We start from the raw sequence: 16,056 nt of genomic DNA on the forward strand, positions 1-16,056 counted from the left end.
TAGGACACGTAAAAGGCATGCAAGCAAATCAATGCCAGCTGTCATCATGGTTTTGATACCACTTCATGCTGGCATGGACTTGCGTTGGCAGGAGTTTGCATGACCTTGACAGCCTAAAGGGCCTACCTGCAGCCTGGGGAGAGGCCGGTTTACCAAGGGGTGTGCTAATTCTATTCTATTGAGGGCCTGCCTCCTTCTCCTTCCAGAGCTCAGAAGGATGCGGGTCACCCAGTGTGCGGGCCAGGTTGGACATCCACAGCCCCTGCTGCCCCAGGAGAGGTGGAAATCTGCCTTTCAGAGGTGCCTGGGTGCTCTGGTCCCGGCTCTCCCCTCTTGCCTGGCACTACTGAGATCAAAGCCAGAGCCCCTTTCCCCACAGGATGCCCCCCGCCCTAAGCGGGGCACTTGCCAGAGTACCGCTCAGCCTCTGGCTGCCTTCTGGTGCCAGTCGCTTCTGCAAAACCATCCAGTGTAAGGACTGGTTGTGACCAGGTCTGCTCATCGGCCTGACGGCTGTGTGCCAAACACATCCCGGTTGGGAAGGTCCTGGCTGCCCCACCCCAGAGTCCCTTGATTTGATCTTTTACTCAGGAAACACTGTGGCTTCTGGGGTGAGCCACAGAGCAAGGTGAGGGAGATGAGCAGGACAGGCCCACAGCAGATGCCTGGGGAGCCCTGGGCACAGTAAGTAGCTCATCTCAGGGCAGCTGCCTGGCCTAAATCAAGAGCTGGCTGCTAGAAACTTCTGTCCTCAGGGCCTGCCCATGACAGACCCTGCTCTGACCCTTAGAAGAGTGTGGGTCCCGGAGCCCAGGGAGTTCTCTGCTGGCTCTGAAGCCCCGGTTCTAGACGGCAGCCTGGGTGTGGCCCTAGGGGAAGGCTCTTTTGTGGGAAATGGGGTCAGCCCAGCCTCTCCGGCCCCTCCCTCTTGCTCTCTCCTGCTCTCTCCTCCTCTGTTCCCCTGTTCCCCGGGGTCACTTTGAAGATGGACCCTCTTCTAGGCCAGAGCGGAGGCAGGCAGGTGGATGAGGCCTGAGAAGGGACCGTCCCCCTGACCCGGCAGAGCTGTGAGCTCTTCGGACTGCTGACTTACCGCCGGGGGCGGGGCGGGGCGGGGCGCGGGGGGGGGGGGTCGGGTCCCCTGGCTCCAGGACCTTCTGCTTTACCGCCTCGCCTCGGCTGGGACACCCCCACGCCCAGTCCTCGGGGACTGATGGAGCGGGTGCCCTGCGAGCCCGGGGATGGGGCCTCCCTTCTGCTCTCCCGCCCCAGTGTGCATGCCTGGTCTGGAAGGCGCCCGGGGCCTCCGGGGGCGGCTGTGCCGTGCGTGGAGTGGCGGGGACAGGACACGAGGGTGCCGCCAGCGTCTCCTCCTGGGGTGTGAGGGGTCAGTCCTGTGGGGGTGACACACGGGCCCCTCTTGCGGGCATTCAGGGAGGGGAGGGGCGGGTTCATTGTGTGCGGGCCCTGCGCGGGTTCAAGGGGGTCCCCGGCGCGCCGCGGGAGGCCGGCGAGGCGGCTGCGGCGCTGGTGCGTGCGCGCGCGGGCAGCGGCGGGCGGGTCGGGGCGCAGCGCCTGCAGGCGAGGGCGAGGGCGAGGGCGAGGGCGCGGGGACGGGCGCGGGGCAGGTGAGGCGGCCGCCGCGGGGCGGCGCGGGCGCGGGGGCGCGGGGGCCGCGCGGGTGCAGGGCGCGTGCCGCGCGCGTGCAGGGGCGGCGGCGGCGGGGACAGCCGCGCCCGCGTTCCCCGCGCGTAGGTGTGCGGCGCGCTCCTGGCGGGGCCGGAGCGCGCACATCTCGCGTGCGCTCGCGGCCCGGCGCAGCCCAGCCCGGCCCCCGCCCGGCGCCGCCAGCCGAGGTGTCGCCCGCGCCCGCGCCCGTGTCGCCGCCGTGCCCGCGAGCGGGAGCCGGAGTCACCGCCACCCGAGCGCAGCAGAGCGCACGCCGAGCCCGTCCGTCGCCGCCATGGCCACCACGGTGACCTGCACCCGCTTCACCGACGAGTACCAGCTCTACGAGGATATTGGCAAGTAAGAGCCGCGGCGCGCGCGGGCCGGGCGGGGCCGGGGGCTGGGGCCCCGGGGACCGGACCCTCCGCGCCGCCCGCTCGGGCGCACTGCGGCCCCGCGCGCCCCCGGCGGCCCTCGGCGGCTCCCGGCTGGGGGCCCGCGGCGCACGGCCCCGCGCCGCCTACCCCCTCCGCGGCCCCGGGCCAGGCCGCCGGACCTCGGCGCGCGCGGCTCCGCCCGGGCCTGTTCCCGGAGGCCGGGACTCGGGGCGCGGGGCCGGGCGCCGCGGGGGCGGCAGCAGGTGTCCCCGGAGCGCCGGGCAGACGTGACGCATTTGGCGGCGGGAGGTCAGAGCGGGGCGGGCGCGGGGGCGGGGGCGGCCGGGGGCCTGGAGAGCGGGGGACGGGGCGGCTCCGGCCGGGGGGTCGCCGGCGCCGCGGCCGCGCTGTCCCCGCCCCCGCCCCGCCCGCGCCCCCACCCCCACCCCCACCCCAGTCCAGCGGCGGCGGGCGCGGGGGCGGCCGGACTTGCTCGGCGCCTGCTCCTCCGCGTGGCTCCATCCGCGCGGGGGGTGCCCGCTGCGCTCGGGGCCGCGTGGGAACAGCCTCCGCTGCGGGGCCCCCGTGGAATCAGGGTTTCGGAGGATTTTCCCCCAGATTCTTCTGGAAACGCGAGTCAGGAGAGTGGAGGGCTGAGATGGGGAAGCTGGGCAGGTCCCTGGGGTGGAGATGACCGGTGAGGTGGGGGAGGCCGATGGGCACCTGATTTCAGGGTCATTGGAGTAGGGGGGGCGGGGAGGGTGGACCTCGGAGAGTTCTTGACCCGAGGGCTGCAGGCAGGGGAGGCGGGGATTCAGGTGGGGAGGGACCTTGAAGGCTCCATCCAGGTGGGGCCTCACCCCCGGGAACAGGTGGCTCCCGGGCTCCGGTCTGCAGCACGCGCGGCGTGGGGCCCTGGGCTCCGGGTCAGCCAGGCGCCCTCTCGGCCGGGGGTGCGTCGGGGCGGCACACCTGGCGTCCCTCCGTTGGGTTCCAGAACTCCGGAATCCCTCGGCCCCAGCCCGGCAGCCAGAAGCCCGCCGTCTCCATCCTCCTTCTCTGGCCCTCCCGCGTGGTGGGGGCGCTGGCGAGGTTTCCTCTTACACATCCAGCGGCAGAGCCTCATTTTTCTTTTTCTAAAAAAGCGTTTGTGATGGTGCTTGTGTTGGTGAGGCATGCTGATGGGTGATAATTGTGGGTCCTGATCTGGGAAGAGTGGGGGGCTGTGCTGAGTCCCGGTTCTCCTTGGATGGCGGGGGTGCAGGGCAGGCCTGAGGGCCGAGGAGCTGGGAGGATGAGGAACCCCTGGGGGGGGGGCACGGCAGTGGCGGGCAGGCCCAGGAACGCCCTCCCACCCGTGGGTGCTCTTTGGATGCCTGGCCCCAAGGCTGGCGGGCAGAGAGCAAAGGGTTGGGGACTGTCCAGCACACCCGCTCTGCACACCCCTGACGCCCTGAACACAGGCCGGGAAGGAGCTGGAAAGGGCAAGGGGCTGGGGGTCCTCAGGTGGAAGGAGGAAGGGGGTGGCAGTGGGAACAAGTCCCTCTTTCTAGGGGACCTGCTTAGCCTTCCTCTGCTTGCCCAGGCACCCCTAGGCTCCCCCTGCCATGCGCCTTGCCTCTCCTCAACTTGAAGCTGACCCTGCTGACACCTACACTTTTTTTTTAAAGATTTTATATATTTATTCATGAGAGACACAGAGAGAGAAGCAGGGACACAGGCAGAGGGAGAAGCAGGCTCCCTGCGGGGAGCCCGATGCGGGACTCAATCCCGGGACCCCAGGATCACCACCTGAGCCAAAGACAGAAGCTCAACCGCTGAGCCACCCAGGCACCCCCGCCCTACACTTTTCTGTGAGCTTCCAACTTCAGGCCTTCTGCTCCAGCAGTGGCTGCTTCTCCCGGCCTCTGCCACCCACACGCACACCGGGGAGTGGAGGTCTCTGGGCTACCAGGGGAGATGCCAAGAGGGGACCTTGCAATGGAGGCCAGGCTCCTCCCCCTCAGCCAGAGCAGGAGCAGCTTCGAGAAGGGAGCCACATGGCTGCTGTGCCTGGAGCCAGGGGACCAGGCATGAGTTGGGGAGGCCCCCTAGCCCTGGGGGCGGGTGGTGACCAGGGCAAGAGGCTCTCAGCTGGCCCAGCATTGCTCTGCGGGGCTCCCCAGGCCGCAGGCCCATTGGGGGTCCCGAGGGCCAGTGGCGGCCCTGCCAGCATCCTGTGTTGGAGAGGTCACGTAAATGCCGGGTGAGCTGTGGCAGGGTGGGGAGCGAGGGGCCAGCGCGTCTGCCCAGGGCAGGGGCAGGTGGCCCTGATGGCCGCTTGTTGACAACCGCCTGCCCAGGGCCCAGGGCCCGTGGTGCTGCCCTGGCCCCAGGTGGAGGCGTCCAAGTTTATTTAAAGCTGCAGCCCCTGGCAGCAGTCAGAGGACGCTGCGCTCTCTGCCCAGGGAGGGCTGGGCCACCGGCCCACAGCTGCCGGTGTGACGTGGCCGACCCCTTTCCCCTCCCTGCCCCACTTGGATTTTTTCTGTGGGGGCCCAGGCAGCAGGGTCTCAGGGCCCCGGGGCGGGGGGGGCGCTGTGTTCAGGGGGCTCTACTGTTCCTGGCCTAGTGGGGCAGGCCTGCCGGGCCAGGGCTCTTGACACCTGCCTGGATGCCCAGGTCTGGGGGCCAAAGAGCTGGAGGTCCATCCAGAGCTGGAGGTCCCAACGCAGGCACACAGCAGGGTCTCCAGGCCCTTGGCGCAGTGTAGACTGGCTGGCAGGGCGGTTTTAGTTTTTGTGTGTTGACTAGTTTTTTAAAATTGAGAAAAATATCAGGAGTAATAAGAGAATACTTGTATCTCTTTTAGCAAGAATTGGAAACTCTCACTCTTTTGTCCTTTTGGCTTTAAGGTCTGTTTAAAAAAAAATTTTTTTTTTTACAAGAAAGCATTACAAGTAAATGTGAAGTGACTCTAAGTTCTGGGGCTCTGACGTACGGCATAGTGATTCTGGGTAATGGTGCTGCGTGCTGTACTTGAAATCTGCAAAGACAGTGGGTCTTAAAAATTCTCGCAACACGGGATCCCTGGGTGGCGCAGCGGTTTGGCGCCTGCCTTTGGCCCAGGGCGCGATCCTGGAGACCCCGGATCGAATCCCACGTCGGGCTCCCGGTGCATGGAGCCTGCTTCTCCCTCTGCCTGTGTCTCTGCCTCTCTCTCATTCTGTGTGACTATCATAAATAAATAAATAAAAAACTGTAAAAAAAAAAAAAAAAATTCTCGCAACACACACGTTCACACAAGCATGCACACATGCATGTATGCGCATAAGCACGCACATGCACACACATGCACGCACACAGGGCCGTGACTCTCTGAGGCCACTGTGGGCAATCCATGACGTGTACACAGGTGTCCCATCATCACGTCATAACCTTGTACTCAAAATTGCATGTCGCTCACATCCCACTAAAGCTGGAGAAAGCCCCAAGTAAGCTTTCTCATGTCATGTACGTGGACTTGATCCTTCCAGATTGCTGGGTTCATTTCCACACAGAGATGAGCACCCGAAACTGACGCTTGGGATTCTCTGGTGTGTTTTCCTGTAGCTTTCCGATCGTTCCCACCTGTGTTTTCGCGCAGTTCTGTGCCAGGGGCACCTTTGGGGGGGCCAGGCTGGCTGCCTGTTGCTGCTGGCCTGAGGTAGGTTGTGGCCACCATTCCCCTCTGGATGGAGGCCTCCCTTGTTCCTGGTCGCCGCGCTCTCCAGTCCCACGGCGAGTTCGCTGGTGCAGGTGTGAGGGCTTCCCTAGGGTCTGTCCTGGCAGTGGGGTTGCTGGCCGGGTCCCTGCTCTCCGGTCCCCCCTGTGTGTGCAGCCCCTCCAGGCTCTTGCAGTGCGCCCTCACTCCGCGCTGGTGGCTCTCAGCTGTTGGACGGTTGCTTGGGTAGGAAGAGATCTTTGTGTTCGGGCTCCCGAATCTGTCCCTTTGGGGGGTCGTCTCCTCTAAAATGTGGGTGATGTCTCCAGAAGAAAGTAGCTCCCACGAGGTTCTGGACACTCCCCTTGGGGGTGGCCCCGCTGTAACCACCTGTAACAGGCATGTCCCTTTCGACATTCGATTTTACTTGATGCGAGTGGATCCTCCGTTTTACAGACACGGAACCACCAGTCAGGGAGGATGGGCCAGGGAGTCCTGGCAGTGCTGAGGCCCGACCTCCAGGCCAGCGCACCCCACCCCTCCCGGATTCCCCTAAACTTTGCCAGGCTCACCGCTGACCTTCATGTGTCCTTGGCTGCATCTGGTGTCAGCCGGTCAGAGGAGAGCAGGCCTTGTCCTGGGGAAGGGCCTTCCTTTCCTCAGGAGCGACCTGCTAGGCAGTTAATAGATAAACAGGATATTCCGAGCAAATTGATGGGTGAGTCTCCTGAGCTCCCAGGCCAGGTTGCCAGGGAAGGAGCAGAGGGCTGGGTGGAGGAGGGGTCTGCTGTTGGCTCTCTTGCTGCCTCAGACCTTGTGCCCCGGCTGCCCTGGCTGCTCCCCTCCAGGGGACCCCTTTGCCCCCCCCGCCCCTCTCCCCTCTCCCCTCTTTGCCTTCCCCTGCCCCTCCCCGGCAGGCCCTGGCCCTCGGTGCCTCCCTCCGACAGGCCAGCGGCCAGCTACCCCACACTGAGCTGCAGGTGGGGTGCAGGCCCCTTCCAGGCCTGCCCAGGCGCTAGGGGTTGCACATTCCAGGGAGGGTGAGCGCAGCCCCAGAGCTCGAGGCCCATCCTTGGTGGACCGTGTTTGGGAAGAAGTGACACGCGGAGGCTGCGGCAGGATGCACATGAAGGTGACGCTCCTGTACTTACTATTGAGGGGTATTTTTATACCGTAACCTACTTTGCCAGGAGCTAAGAATACACCTCGATACCTGCACTCTTTCTCTCCTGGTAACGGTCCCAGCAGCGAAGTGGTGCTTATTACATCAGTGTGCTCCCCGATGAGATCCGCACCCCGACCCTTCTCCGCTCCTGGCAGAGGTGGACTTAGGCGCCCAGAAACTCCATCCAGGGCCAAGGCTGCGAGGGCTGAGGTTCGAATGCGGCCAGGGGACTCCGGACTCGGCTTTCTCGTCCCTCACCACAGCTCGTGCCCCTACTGGCTTGTGGCCTGCTTGTGGTCCACTTGGACCCTTGGCTTTTTGGGCCCCTGCCTGCCCTGGGCGGGCTGCTCAGCACACACAGGCCATGTTTCTCCAGCTCCAGCGCTGTACCGTCCTTTTCCTTTGGTTGTCGATCTGCTGTAACCAACGCTCTGCCCCGGTTTGGACCAGCAAGGCTTGAAATTTTGTTGCATGAATGGAACAAAGTGCAAGGATTTATCTTCTTATAAAGAGAAGTAAATAGTCACATGTGTGTGATAAAAGTGACTCTTCGACACCCCACTTTTCTCAGCCCAGAGGAGCCCGGGTGGTCTAATGTTGGTGTTAGGACATGTGGGCTCCTGCATACGCGTGTATACATGGGCGCAGAGTACATGTCACATATGGAATTGCCACATATGTGATTTTGAAGTGTGTTTGCTCCTAACACCTGTTCACACCAATCCCACCAGGCGAGGGTTTGCCCGCAGGGCTGGGCCTGTCGGGGCTCCTAGATGTACGCGGTGTGCTGGCCATATTTTTCGAACCAAAAATGGGGCCCATCCTCTCCTAAGCATGACACGGGGGTGAGAGGGCCCTGTGTTTGCTGGCAGGGCTCCTGCGCTCATCGGAGGGCGTGACTGCTGTGTGAGAAGGAGAACAAGGGTTGGCTGCTCTCGGCAGGACCCTGGGTGCCGGGCACAGGGGTCTCCTTCAAAAAGAGCCCAGGGCTGGATGCCTGGGGGGGGGGCTCAGTCAGTGAGGCGTCTGCCTTCAGCTAAGGTCATGACCCCAGGGTACGGTGATCAAGCCCCGGGTCGGGCTCTCTGCTCAATGGGGAGCCTGCTTCTCCCTCTCCCTTTGCTGCTCCCTGCTTGTGTGTGCTCTTTCTCTCTCTCTCTCTAATAAATAAATAAAATATTACAAAAAAAAAAAAGAAAAAGAACTACAAACCATATTCCTCTCCTCTTTTATCTCATCTAAGGGAGAGATATTTTTTTCCTTCTACCTACCTGTACTTACTTAAAACACCCTCAGAGAGTCCATGTTGACCCCCTGGGATCTAACAGGTGCTGAACGGGATGAGGTGTCACCGGGTGGAGGTGACATGACGGGTGTCTGCTCCTCAGACACGTCCCATTCCTCCCTGTGCTCTCCAAGGCCACCTCCCCGGTTCAAGGCATGAGATGTGGCCTTTCTGGAAATTTCAAATATATTTTCAAAAAATTTAATTCCCTCTTTCTCTCTCACAAAAATGGAATCTGATTTTTAAAGCATCTTTCACAGCTGCGAGTCACTTTGTTAGTGTAGAAACATAAAAATGCATAATGTATCAACTTGGTTTTCCAAAAATTATCATATTGGCATATTACATAGAAATGTATATTTTATTCATATAAAAATCTGAATCTATTTAAAATAAAAACATCCTTTTGTGTTACAGTGGTGTCACTTGCTGCCAAGCCCAGGGGCCCTCCGTCTCCTGGTTTGGGGGGTCGCTGGCCTGGCCAGTGGCTGCTGCTCCTGCTGGACGGCATTGTTTCACTTGGACATAATGATCCTGACATAACTAAGGCTCCAGTTCTTTGTTAAGCCAGAGACAGGCGTTTGTTGAATTGTGGAACAGATTGGCAATAGCTGGGCAACGGTTTAAGAAAATGTTGTAGAGGAAGCATAAGCCACACTGTTCGTGGGGGGTGGGGGCCTGATCTCAGAGCTCGCCACCTTCCCCTCTTCATGAGCAGCTGGTATGGGCCGCCGTCACTGTCAAACAGGAGTGTCACCAGGCCCTCTGACAGAGTGCGCTCCGTGGGTCCAGCCTGATCGGGTTGGTGCCTGTTTCCAGTAAGGCACCAAGGGGCAGCCCCTGCGTTTCCATCACGCAGCTCACACTGAGTTCCAGGAATGGGTGCCAGGCTCCTGTGGGTGCACAGCTGGGCCGCCTTGAGGCCTGCAGCTCCTTCCAGGGGCCTCGGGCGCTCGCCCTGCAATCGGTGGCACCAGTGGGTCTTGGGGACGCCCAGACACCTGGCTTGAGTGGCCACCTGTCTTGTTACCTGGTGAGGTGCGGCTGCGGGGCAGACATCTCTGAGGTGCTTGCCTTGGAGTGGATACCAAAAGAGTTTACAGTGTTCTTTCCACGCCTTAATGAAATTCTTCCCAAGGCTCCTGTTCTTATATGTTGAGGCACAGCCTGGTTGTCAAAATCATTGGTTTGAGCCAGACCATCTGTTTTGTTTTTTTTTTTTAATTTTTCAATTTTAAGTAGATTCCGCACCCAGTGCGGAGCCCAGGTGGGGCTTGAACCCATGATCCCGAGATCAAGACCTGAGCTGGGGTGCTCAACCAACTGAGCCACTCAGGCACCCCACGCCAGGCCATCTGTTAGGGGCTTCCTGGGTAAAGAGTGCTGGTCTAGTGAGGAGCGCACCTGCTGAAGAAGTGGTTCCCAGCCCCAGCTGCACGGGGCCCCCACCCCAGACCAGCTGAGTCAAACACGGCGGTGGGGTTGGTGAGGCCTCCACGCTGTTACAGTGGGCAGCACAGACACAGACCCGATGCCAGGCCCGGGCTCCTGCCTCCCTGCTCTCTGTGTGAGCCTCACCTGACCATCAGTGTGGAATTGGCCTTCTTTTCCTGTACACTCAGCCATCTCACTCCCGATCCTGTTTGTCTAGAGCAGCACTGTCCAGAGGAAACAAAAAAGTTGAGCCACAGATGTAAGTCACACGTGTAATTAAAATGTTTCTATTACTGGGCACCTGGGGGGCTCAGTGGGTTAACGTCTGCCTTCAGCTCAGGTCCTGGGATCGAGCTCAGCAGGGAGTCTGCGTTGCCCTCTCCCTCAGTGCTCTCTCCCTCTCTCGAGTTCTCTGAAATAAGTAAATAAAATCTTTAAAATAAAATTATATTTAAAGAGAAAGGGGTGAAAGTAAGTTTAATAAATAGATGTATCTGGCTCAGTGTATCCAAAGTATTATTTCAACACAAAGTCAATGTGAAATGTTATTGTTCAGCCATTTTATATTTTTAAAAATATTACATGTTTGAAATCTGTTGTGTACTTTACATTACAGCACATCTCAGTTTGGACCAGGCGCATCCCAAGTTCTTATAGCTACTTGTAGGCAATGGTCACCACACTGAACAGGGCATGTCTAGAGCTTCCAGGCCATTCCTATTATTTCTTTATTATTTATTTTGCAGTTTTTCTGGTTTCTTTTGCTTTTCTGCAGACTTGTTCAATCCGTAAGTCTGCTTACACACTTAACTGCTTACCAGGCACTCTCTAGGTGCCGGGTGAACAGTGGTGAACAGACAGTGCTTGCTCCCATGGAACTTATACTGGTGGGGGAGGCAAGTTACAAACATATACACCAAACACATTATATGATGGGGTGGAAGGTGAGTAATCCCACTGGGAATCGTTACAGAGACTTGGGGTGCCATTTAGGATGAACACTGCCTCTATAAAAGGGGCAGTCAGGCCATGTAAAAGGGGAGGAGACTCTAGTTGCTAAAACTGGGAATGATAAAGGGACAGTACCGCTGACCCAACAGAAATAAAAAAGATGATAGGAAGTCCGTGAACAACTGTATGCCAAGGTGAATAACCTCGATGCAGTGGGCAAATTCTTACTAAGACACAAGCAACTGAAATTGACTCAAGAAATAGAAAATCTAAATAGGCCTCTACCGATGATAGGGACTCATTCATAGGTGAGAAATTTTGAAATGCCCCACAAAGAGAAGCCCAGGCTCAGGTAACTTCACTGGTAAATTCTGTCAGACATTTAAAGAAGAATTAATAGCAGTCCTTCACAAACGCACTCAAAAAATAGAAAAGGAGGTAATTTTTCCCAAATTATTCTATAGAACAAGTAAATCCTGATATCCAAACCAAAGACCCCATAAGCAAAAAAACAAAAAAAACAAAAAAAATCTACAAAAAAACAACTGTGGAACAATGTGGATGTAGATGCAACATCCTCGAGAAAATAGTGACAAAATGAAGTCTAACAATGTAGAAAAAGGTTAACTTTATGAACAAGAAAATTTTATCCCTGGAAAATAATGGAGGGTTGGTTCAACATACAAAATTCAGTTAGCACAAAACAGCACATTAATAGAACAAAGAAATTATATGATTATCTCAAGAGATGCAGAAAAGTATTCAACAGAATCTAATATTCTTTCCTGGTAAAAACACTCAACAAACTATGAATAGAAGGGAAACGTCCTCCACTAGATAAAGAGCATCATGGAAAACGCACAGCTCAGGTATTGAATGGTGAAGGACTGAACATCTTCTCCCGAGGTCAGGGTCAGGTCGGGACAAGACAAGGAAATCTGTTCTCTCCACTTCTGTCAAACATGCTACATACAGGAGGTTCTAGCCAGGACTGTTAGGCAAGAAAAGGAAATAAAAGGTACCCAAATTGGAAAGGAATGGGTAAGCCTATCTCTAGGTTTGCAGATGACATGGTCTTGTGTATAGAATATCCGAAGGAGGTCTAGAGAGACCTATGAGAACTAAAAATGAATTCGGCAAAGTTGTAAGATGTGAGATCATGATATAAAATTCCATTATATTTTGTCATACTAGTGATGTTCGATCCCAACATAAAGCTAGGAATTAGGAAAGTTCTATTCACAATTGTATCTAAAAGAATAAAATACATAGCAATAAATCAACAAAAGGAGAACAAGAACAATGAAGACCACCAACGACTGTTGGAAGAAATTCAAGAAGACCTCAGAAAATGGAGACATACCATGTTCATGAACTGGAAGATTGAATGGTGTTAAGATAGCGGGACACTGGAGATTGACCCACAGACTCCATGTGATACCTGCCAGAGTTCCAGCTGCCTTTTTAAAAATTGAGAAGCTGATCCTCAGTTCATATAGAAATACAAGGGGACCCCTTGTTCTTTTCAAGAACAATCTTGAAAAGGAAGAACGATGTGGGGGGACTCACACTTGCTAATTTCAAAACTAGGGGCTCCTGGCTGGCTCAGTCAGTGGAGCAGGTGACTCTTGATCTCAGTGTTGTAGGTTCAAGTTCCATGCTGGCAGGGAGAGATTACCTAAAAATAATTTTAAAAACTAATTATATAGCCACGGTGGTCAAGAGCATGGGTACTGGCATAAGCATAGACACATAGAGCAGTGGAATGGGACTGAACCTAGGATGGACCTGTCCATTGGTGGTCATTAGATCTTTGACAAGGACCACAAGACACTTTAATGTGGAAGGATACTGGTTCGTTCAACAGATGGACAGCTGGGTGTCCATGTGCAAAAGAATGAAGTTGGAACCCAATCTAAAGCCATAACACTGTGATCTCAACATAGATCATAGACCTAATGGTAGGAGCTGAACTTGTAAAATTTTGGAAGAAAACAGTAAATTTTTGTGACCCGGGATTTGGTTTCTTAGATATGACACCAAAAGCATGAGTAACAAAAGAAAAATAGGACTTAGCATTAAAATGTTTTGTGTTTCCAAGGGCGCCATCAGGAAAGCAGGAAGATAGTCCCCAGAATGGGGGAAGATATTCGCGAATCACATATCTGATAAGGAGTTTGTGTCTAGACTAGTCCAAGAACGTACTGACAGTAGAAAGACCAACAACTCAATTAGAAATTGGGCAAAGGACCCGGGTTGACATTTCTCCAAAGAAGAGGTACAAGTGTGCGATAAGCTCAAAGAAGATAGTCATGTGGGAAATGCAAATGACAACCACAAGCAGAAGCTTCTTACTGCCCCCAGGATGGTGAGCACCAGGAGGCCAGTGATGGCCGGTGTGGGCCAGGATGTGGAGTCACAGCCCTCAGACGTGGCGGAATGGTGCCGTGGCCATGGAGAACAGCACCTCCAGATGTCCCATCCCTGGAAATGTGCCCACGAGCTAGGACAGCACAGGTCCACACCAGGTCTTGCTCACAGGAGCAGTGACCCTAACAGGCAGAGAATGGACACACCCCGAATGTCCATTGGCTGGCGATGGAGTCAGGAGAACGTGTCGTATCCTCACGGTGGGAAACCAGTCGGGCAGGGAAGGATGAAGTCTAGCACGTATGACGCTTGTGATGGCCCAGGAGCATTTCCAACCCGCTGCACACGGTGAGAGCAGCTCATCTCGGGGCTCACATGTTGTGTGGACCCCATTACATGCTGCATGTCCCCAGCAGGCAGCTCGGGGGCACAGGGGGCACAGGGGCACAGGGGGGCCGCGGGCGGAGTGGGGCGTCCCCGGGGATGGATGTTGTAGCTCAGCTTGTGCTGATGGCTGATGACTCTGAGCGTCTAGGAACAACTATTGAATTACACACTTTAAGTGGGTGAATTGTTTGGTCCATGAATTGTATCTCAATAAAGATGTTTAAACCTAAATAAAACCTATATATATGTAAAAAAAAAAAAAAAAAAAAACAGAGAACCCTAGCATCTGGCTCTCAACACCCAAATTGCAGAGAAGTGAGATTAGCAGTGAGAGTGGCTCTGGCTGGCGGTTCCCTGGCGCTGTCACCGCGGTGGCTGAGGCAGGACCGTGGCCCAGCTGTGGTGAGCCGCCCCCGTGGCCCTCTGCTCGCTATTGCCTCCCATGCTGGGATGCCCATGGAGGCAGCAGAGGGTGGAGGCCCCAAGGGACACAGGGACGGAGGCTGGAGCTTGCGGCCGCCTCATTCTCTGCGATTCTGAGGCCAGCCCGGGTGGCTCTGATCCACATGGTCGCAGAGCAGGGTGGCTGGCGGGGGCCGAGGCCCAGGTGGCTGGGTCTGGGAGGGCCCACGGGAGGGGGCCTGGCGGGAGGCCAACTCTCCTGCCCCTGGACACGGGGCATCATGATGGGCATGGGTGGCAGGGCTGGGGGCCCAGCCGTGTCAGGTCAGCAGGGTTGGCTGTGAGGAGGAGGCTGGAGCCCGGGTGGCGGGGGCCAGACCCCAGGTCCTGTTATGCTGAACGTGTGGCCTCCTGCCTGGGTCCTGAGCGGGCCTCTCCCTCTTCCTTGCTCTCTCTCTGCCCCCCCCCCAAGGTGCCCACTGTCCCCAGGCACCGTCTGGAGCAGGGCCTCAGCTGGGGCACGCCAGCCTGCCTTCCGGGACTCCACCTGCTTCTGTCCTCCGTGGCCCTGGACAGTCCCCTGGAGACTCCAGGGCCAGGCCTCGGGGCCCTCCTCTGCACCCCCTCCTTGCCCAGCAGGTCTGTGGGGGCACCTCAGGGCTGCATGGGCACTTGTAGGGTGCAGGTCTTCGGGTGCCGTCCCAGCCCCGTGCCCAGCCGGATGGCGCATTTGCTTTCCTGGAGGCTGTGAGCAAAGCCGCGCTGACCACCTGCTGGACGGTCTGCCTCGTGGGGAGTGCTCACCACTTGCCTTTCCGCACCCACTCGAACCTTCCCGGGCTGCTGCTCCTGCTGCCGGGCTCTGGTGTGAGTCCCCTCACATGGACGGGGACCCCATGTGGCCCGGGGCCGGGTTTGCCCCCCTGTGTCCCTTCCCTGCCCTAGAAGGGTCCTTTGGGGTTCCCCTGGATGCCCTCCCAAGGACCTCTTCATCTCCTACCACCCCGTCCTTGGCAACTGCTGATCGCGGGGCATTGAGGGTTCCCCGTCGGGGCTCAGCTGCTGTCCCGAGTGCCAGGACACCTGCTCCCCGACCTCGCCGTCCTGTCCCGGGGCGCGTGGGGTCCCAGCGTCAGTCCCCCTGGGGGTGTGTCCCGCCTCAGAGCTCTGGTGTGAGGTCATCCGGGGACCCCAGGCGCAGAGCAGCTTGGCAGGGTGCACGTGGGCTGGGCACTGCCGCCTCCTCGCGTGGCAGGGCAGCACGCGGACGGGGACCTCCAGCAGGTGTGCGCCGCGGGGATGGCGGGTGCGGGACGGGTCACCTCAGAACCCTCCTGTCGTGAGAGTCGGAGCCGGTCAGAGAGCCAGCATCCAGGCCGCACACGGGCCTCCCCGCGTCCCCGCATCCACCCAGTCCCGTGGCCTCAGGCGGCCACAGCACTTCCCCGGGGGCTGGGAGGAGGCGCCCAGCTGGGCTACCTGGTGCCCTGCTTGGCTGGTCTGCGCCCGAGGGAGGGAGCCCGTGGGCCGCGGGCCAGGCACGGAGCAGCAGCTGCGTCTGTGCCTAACACTCGGGGCGGGTCGCGCCGGGGCCCTCGAAAGCTCCTCACGTGCCAGTGCAGGGGGCAGGCTGTGCTTCGTCACCTGGGCTGAAGGGACTCTTCTTAAAAACCTGGTTTAAAGAAAAGCAGTACAAGTACCAATGTCTTTCCTTCTTCCTGGATGATTTTTCAGTTTCGGCTGCACACCCCCCAGGGCGGTTTGCTGTGAGATGTTCGAGGTGTGGAACCCTGGTCCTCAGAGCATCCAGCACGTTCACGTTGGGGGTGGCCCTAGGACTGTCCCCGTTACACACCAGCTCCCTCCTCCCACCCCACGCTGCCCCCCACCATCTCCTCTCAGCCCCCCCAGCACTGGAACCCCATGCTATGTGTCCCTCAATGTGGCTCATCCGCTCAACATCACCTGTTCCAGGTCCCTCCACATGGGAGCAGGTGTCAGGGTCCTTCCTCCTCCAGGCCGGGGGTCTCCTGCTGTGTGGATGGGCCACGTTCTGTGCATTCATTGGTGACCTTTCGGGTTGTTTCTGTTTCCCAGCTGCTGTGAACACATCGGGCACAGGACCTTTTTTAAAGACGGACACGTATCTCCTGCTCTGACCACGGTGTTGCCACACTGGGCTGTGCAGCCTTGAGCTTCCGTGTAGCCTCTGTTTCAGTCACCCCTCTAGAAGTGGGGGGACTGGGTCAGAGACTTTCTGGGGTCTTTTCTGACCCCATATGCTGCTCGTGTGAAACCCATGGCTTTGCTTGGGGACTGGCCACAGAGCTCAGCC

At 57.8% G+C, this 16,056-nt stretch overlaps 1 protein-coding gene across 3 annotated transcripts in view; it reads left to right on the forward strand.

The window, feature by feature from the left end:
• Positions 1-1,827: 1,827 nt before the first annotated feature.
• The window catches only part of CAMK2B (calcium/calmodulin dependent protein kinase II beta), a 76,048-nt gene continuing 61,819 nt past the window's right edge, over positions 1,828-16,056 (forward strand). For all 3 annotated transcript variants that reach the window (XM_055335295.1, XM_055335296.1, XM_055335297.1), the window contains exon 1: positions 1,828-2,028. In XM_055335295.1, the coding sequence (XP_055191270.1) occupies positions 1,964-2,028 (65 nt within the window). In that variant the 5' untranslated portion in view covers positions 1,828-1,963. The remainder of the gene's footprint in view (positions 2,029-16,056) is intronic.

This window comes from Nyctereutes procyonoides, unplaced genomic scaffold (assembly GCF_905146905.1).
Source record: "Nyctereutes procyonoides isolate TBG_1078 unplaced genomic scaffold, NYPRO_anot_genome, whole genome shotgun sequence".
Classification (NCBI taxonomy): domain Eukaryota; kingdom Metazoa; phylum Chordata; class Mammalia; order Carnivora; family Canidae; genus Nyctereutes; species Nyctereutes procyonoides.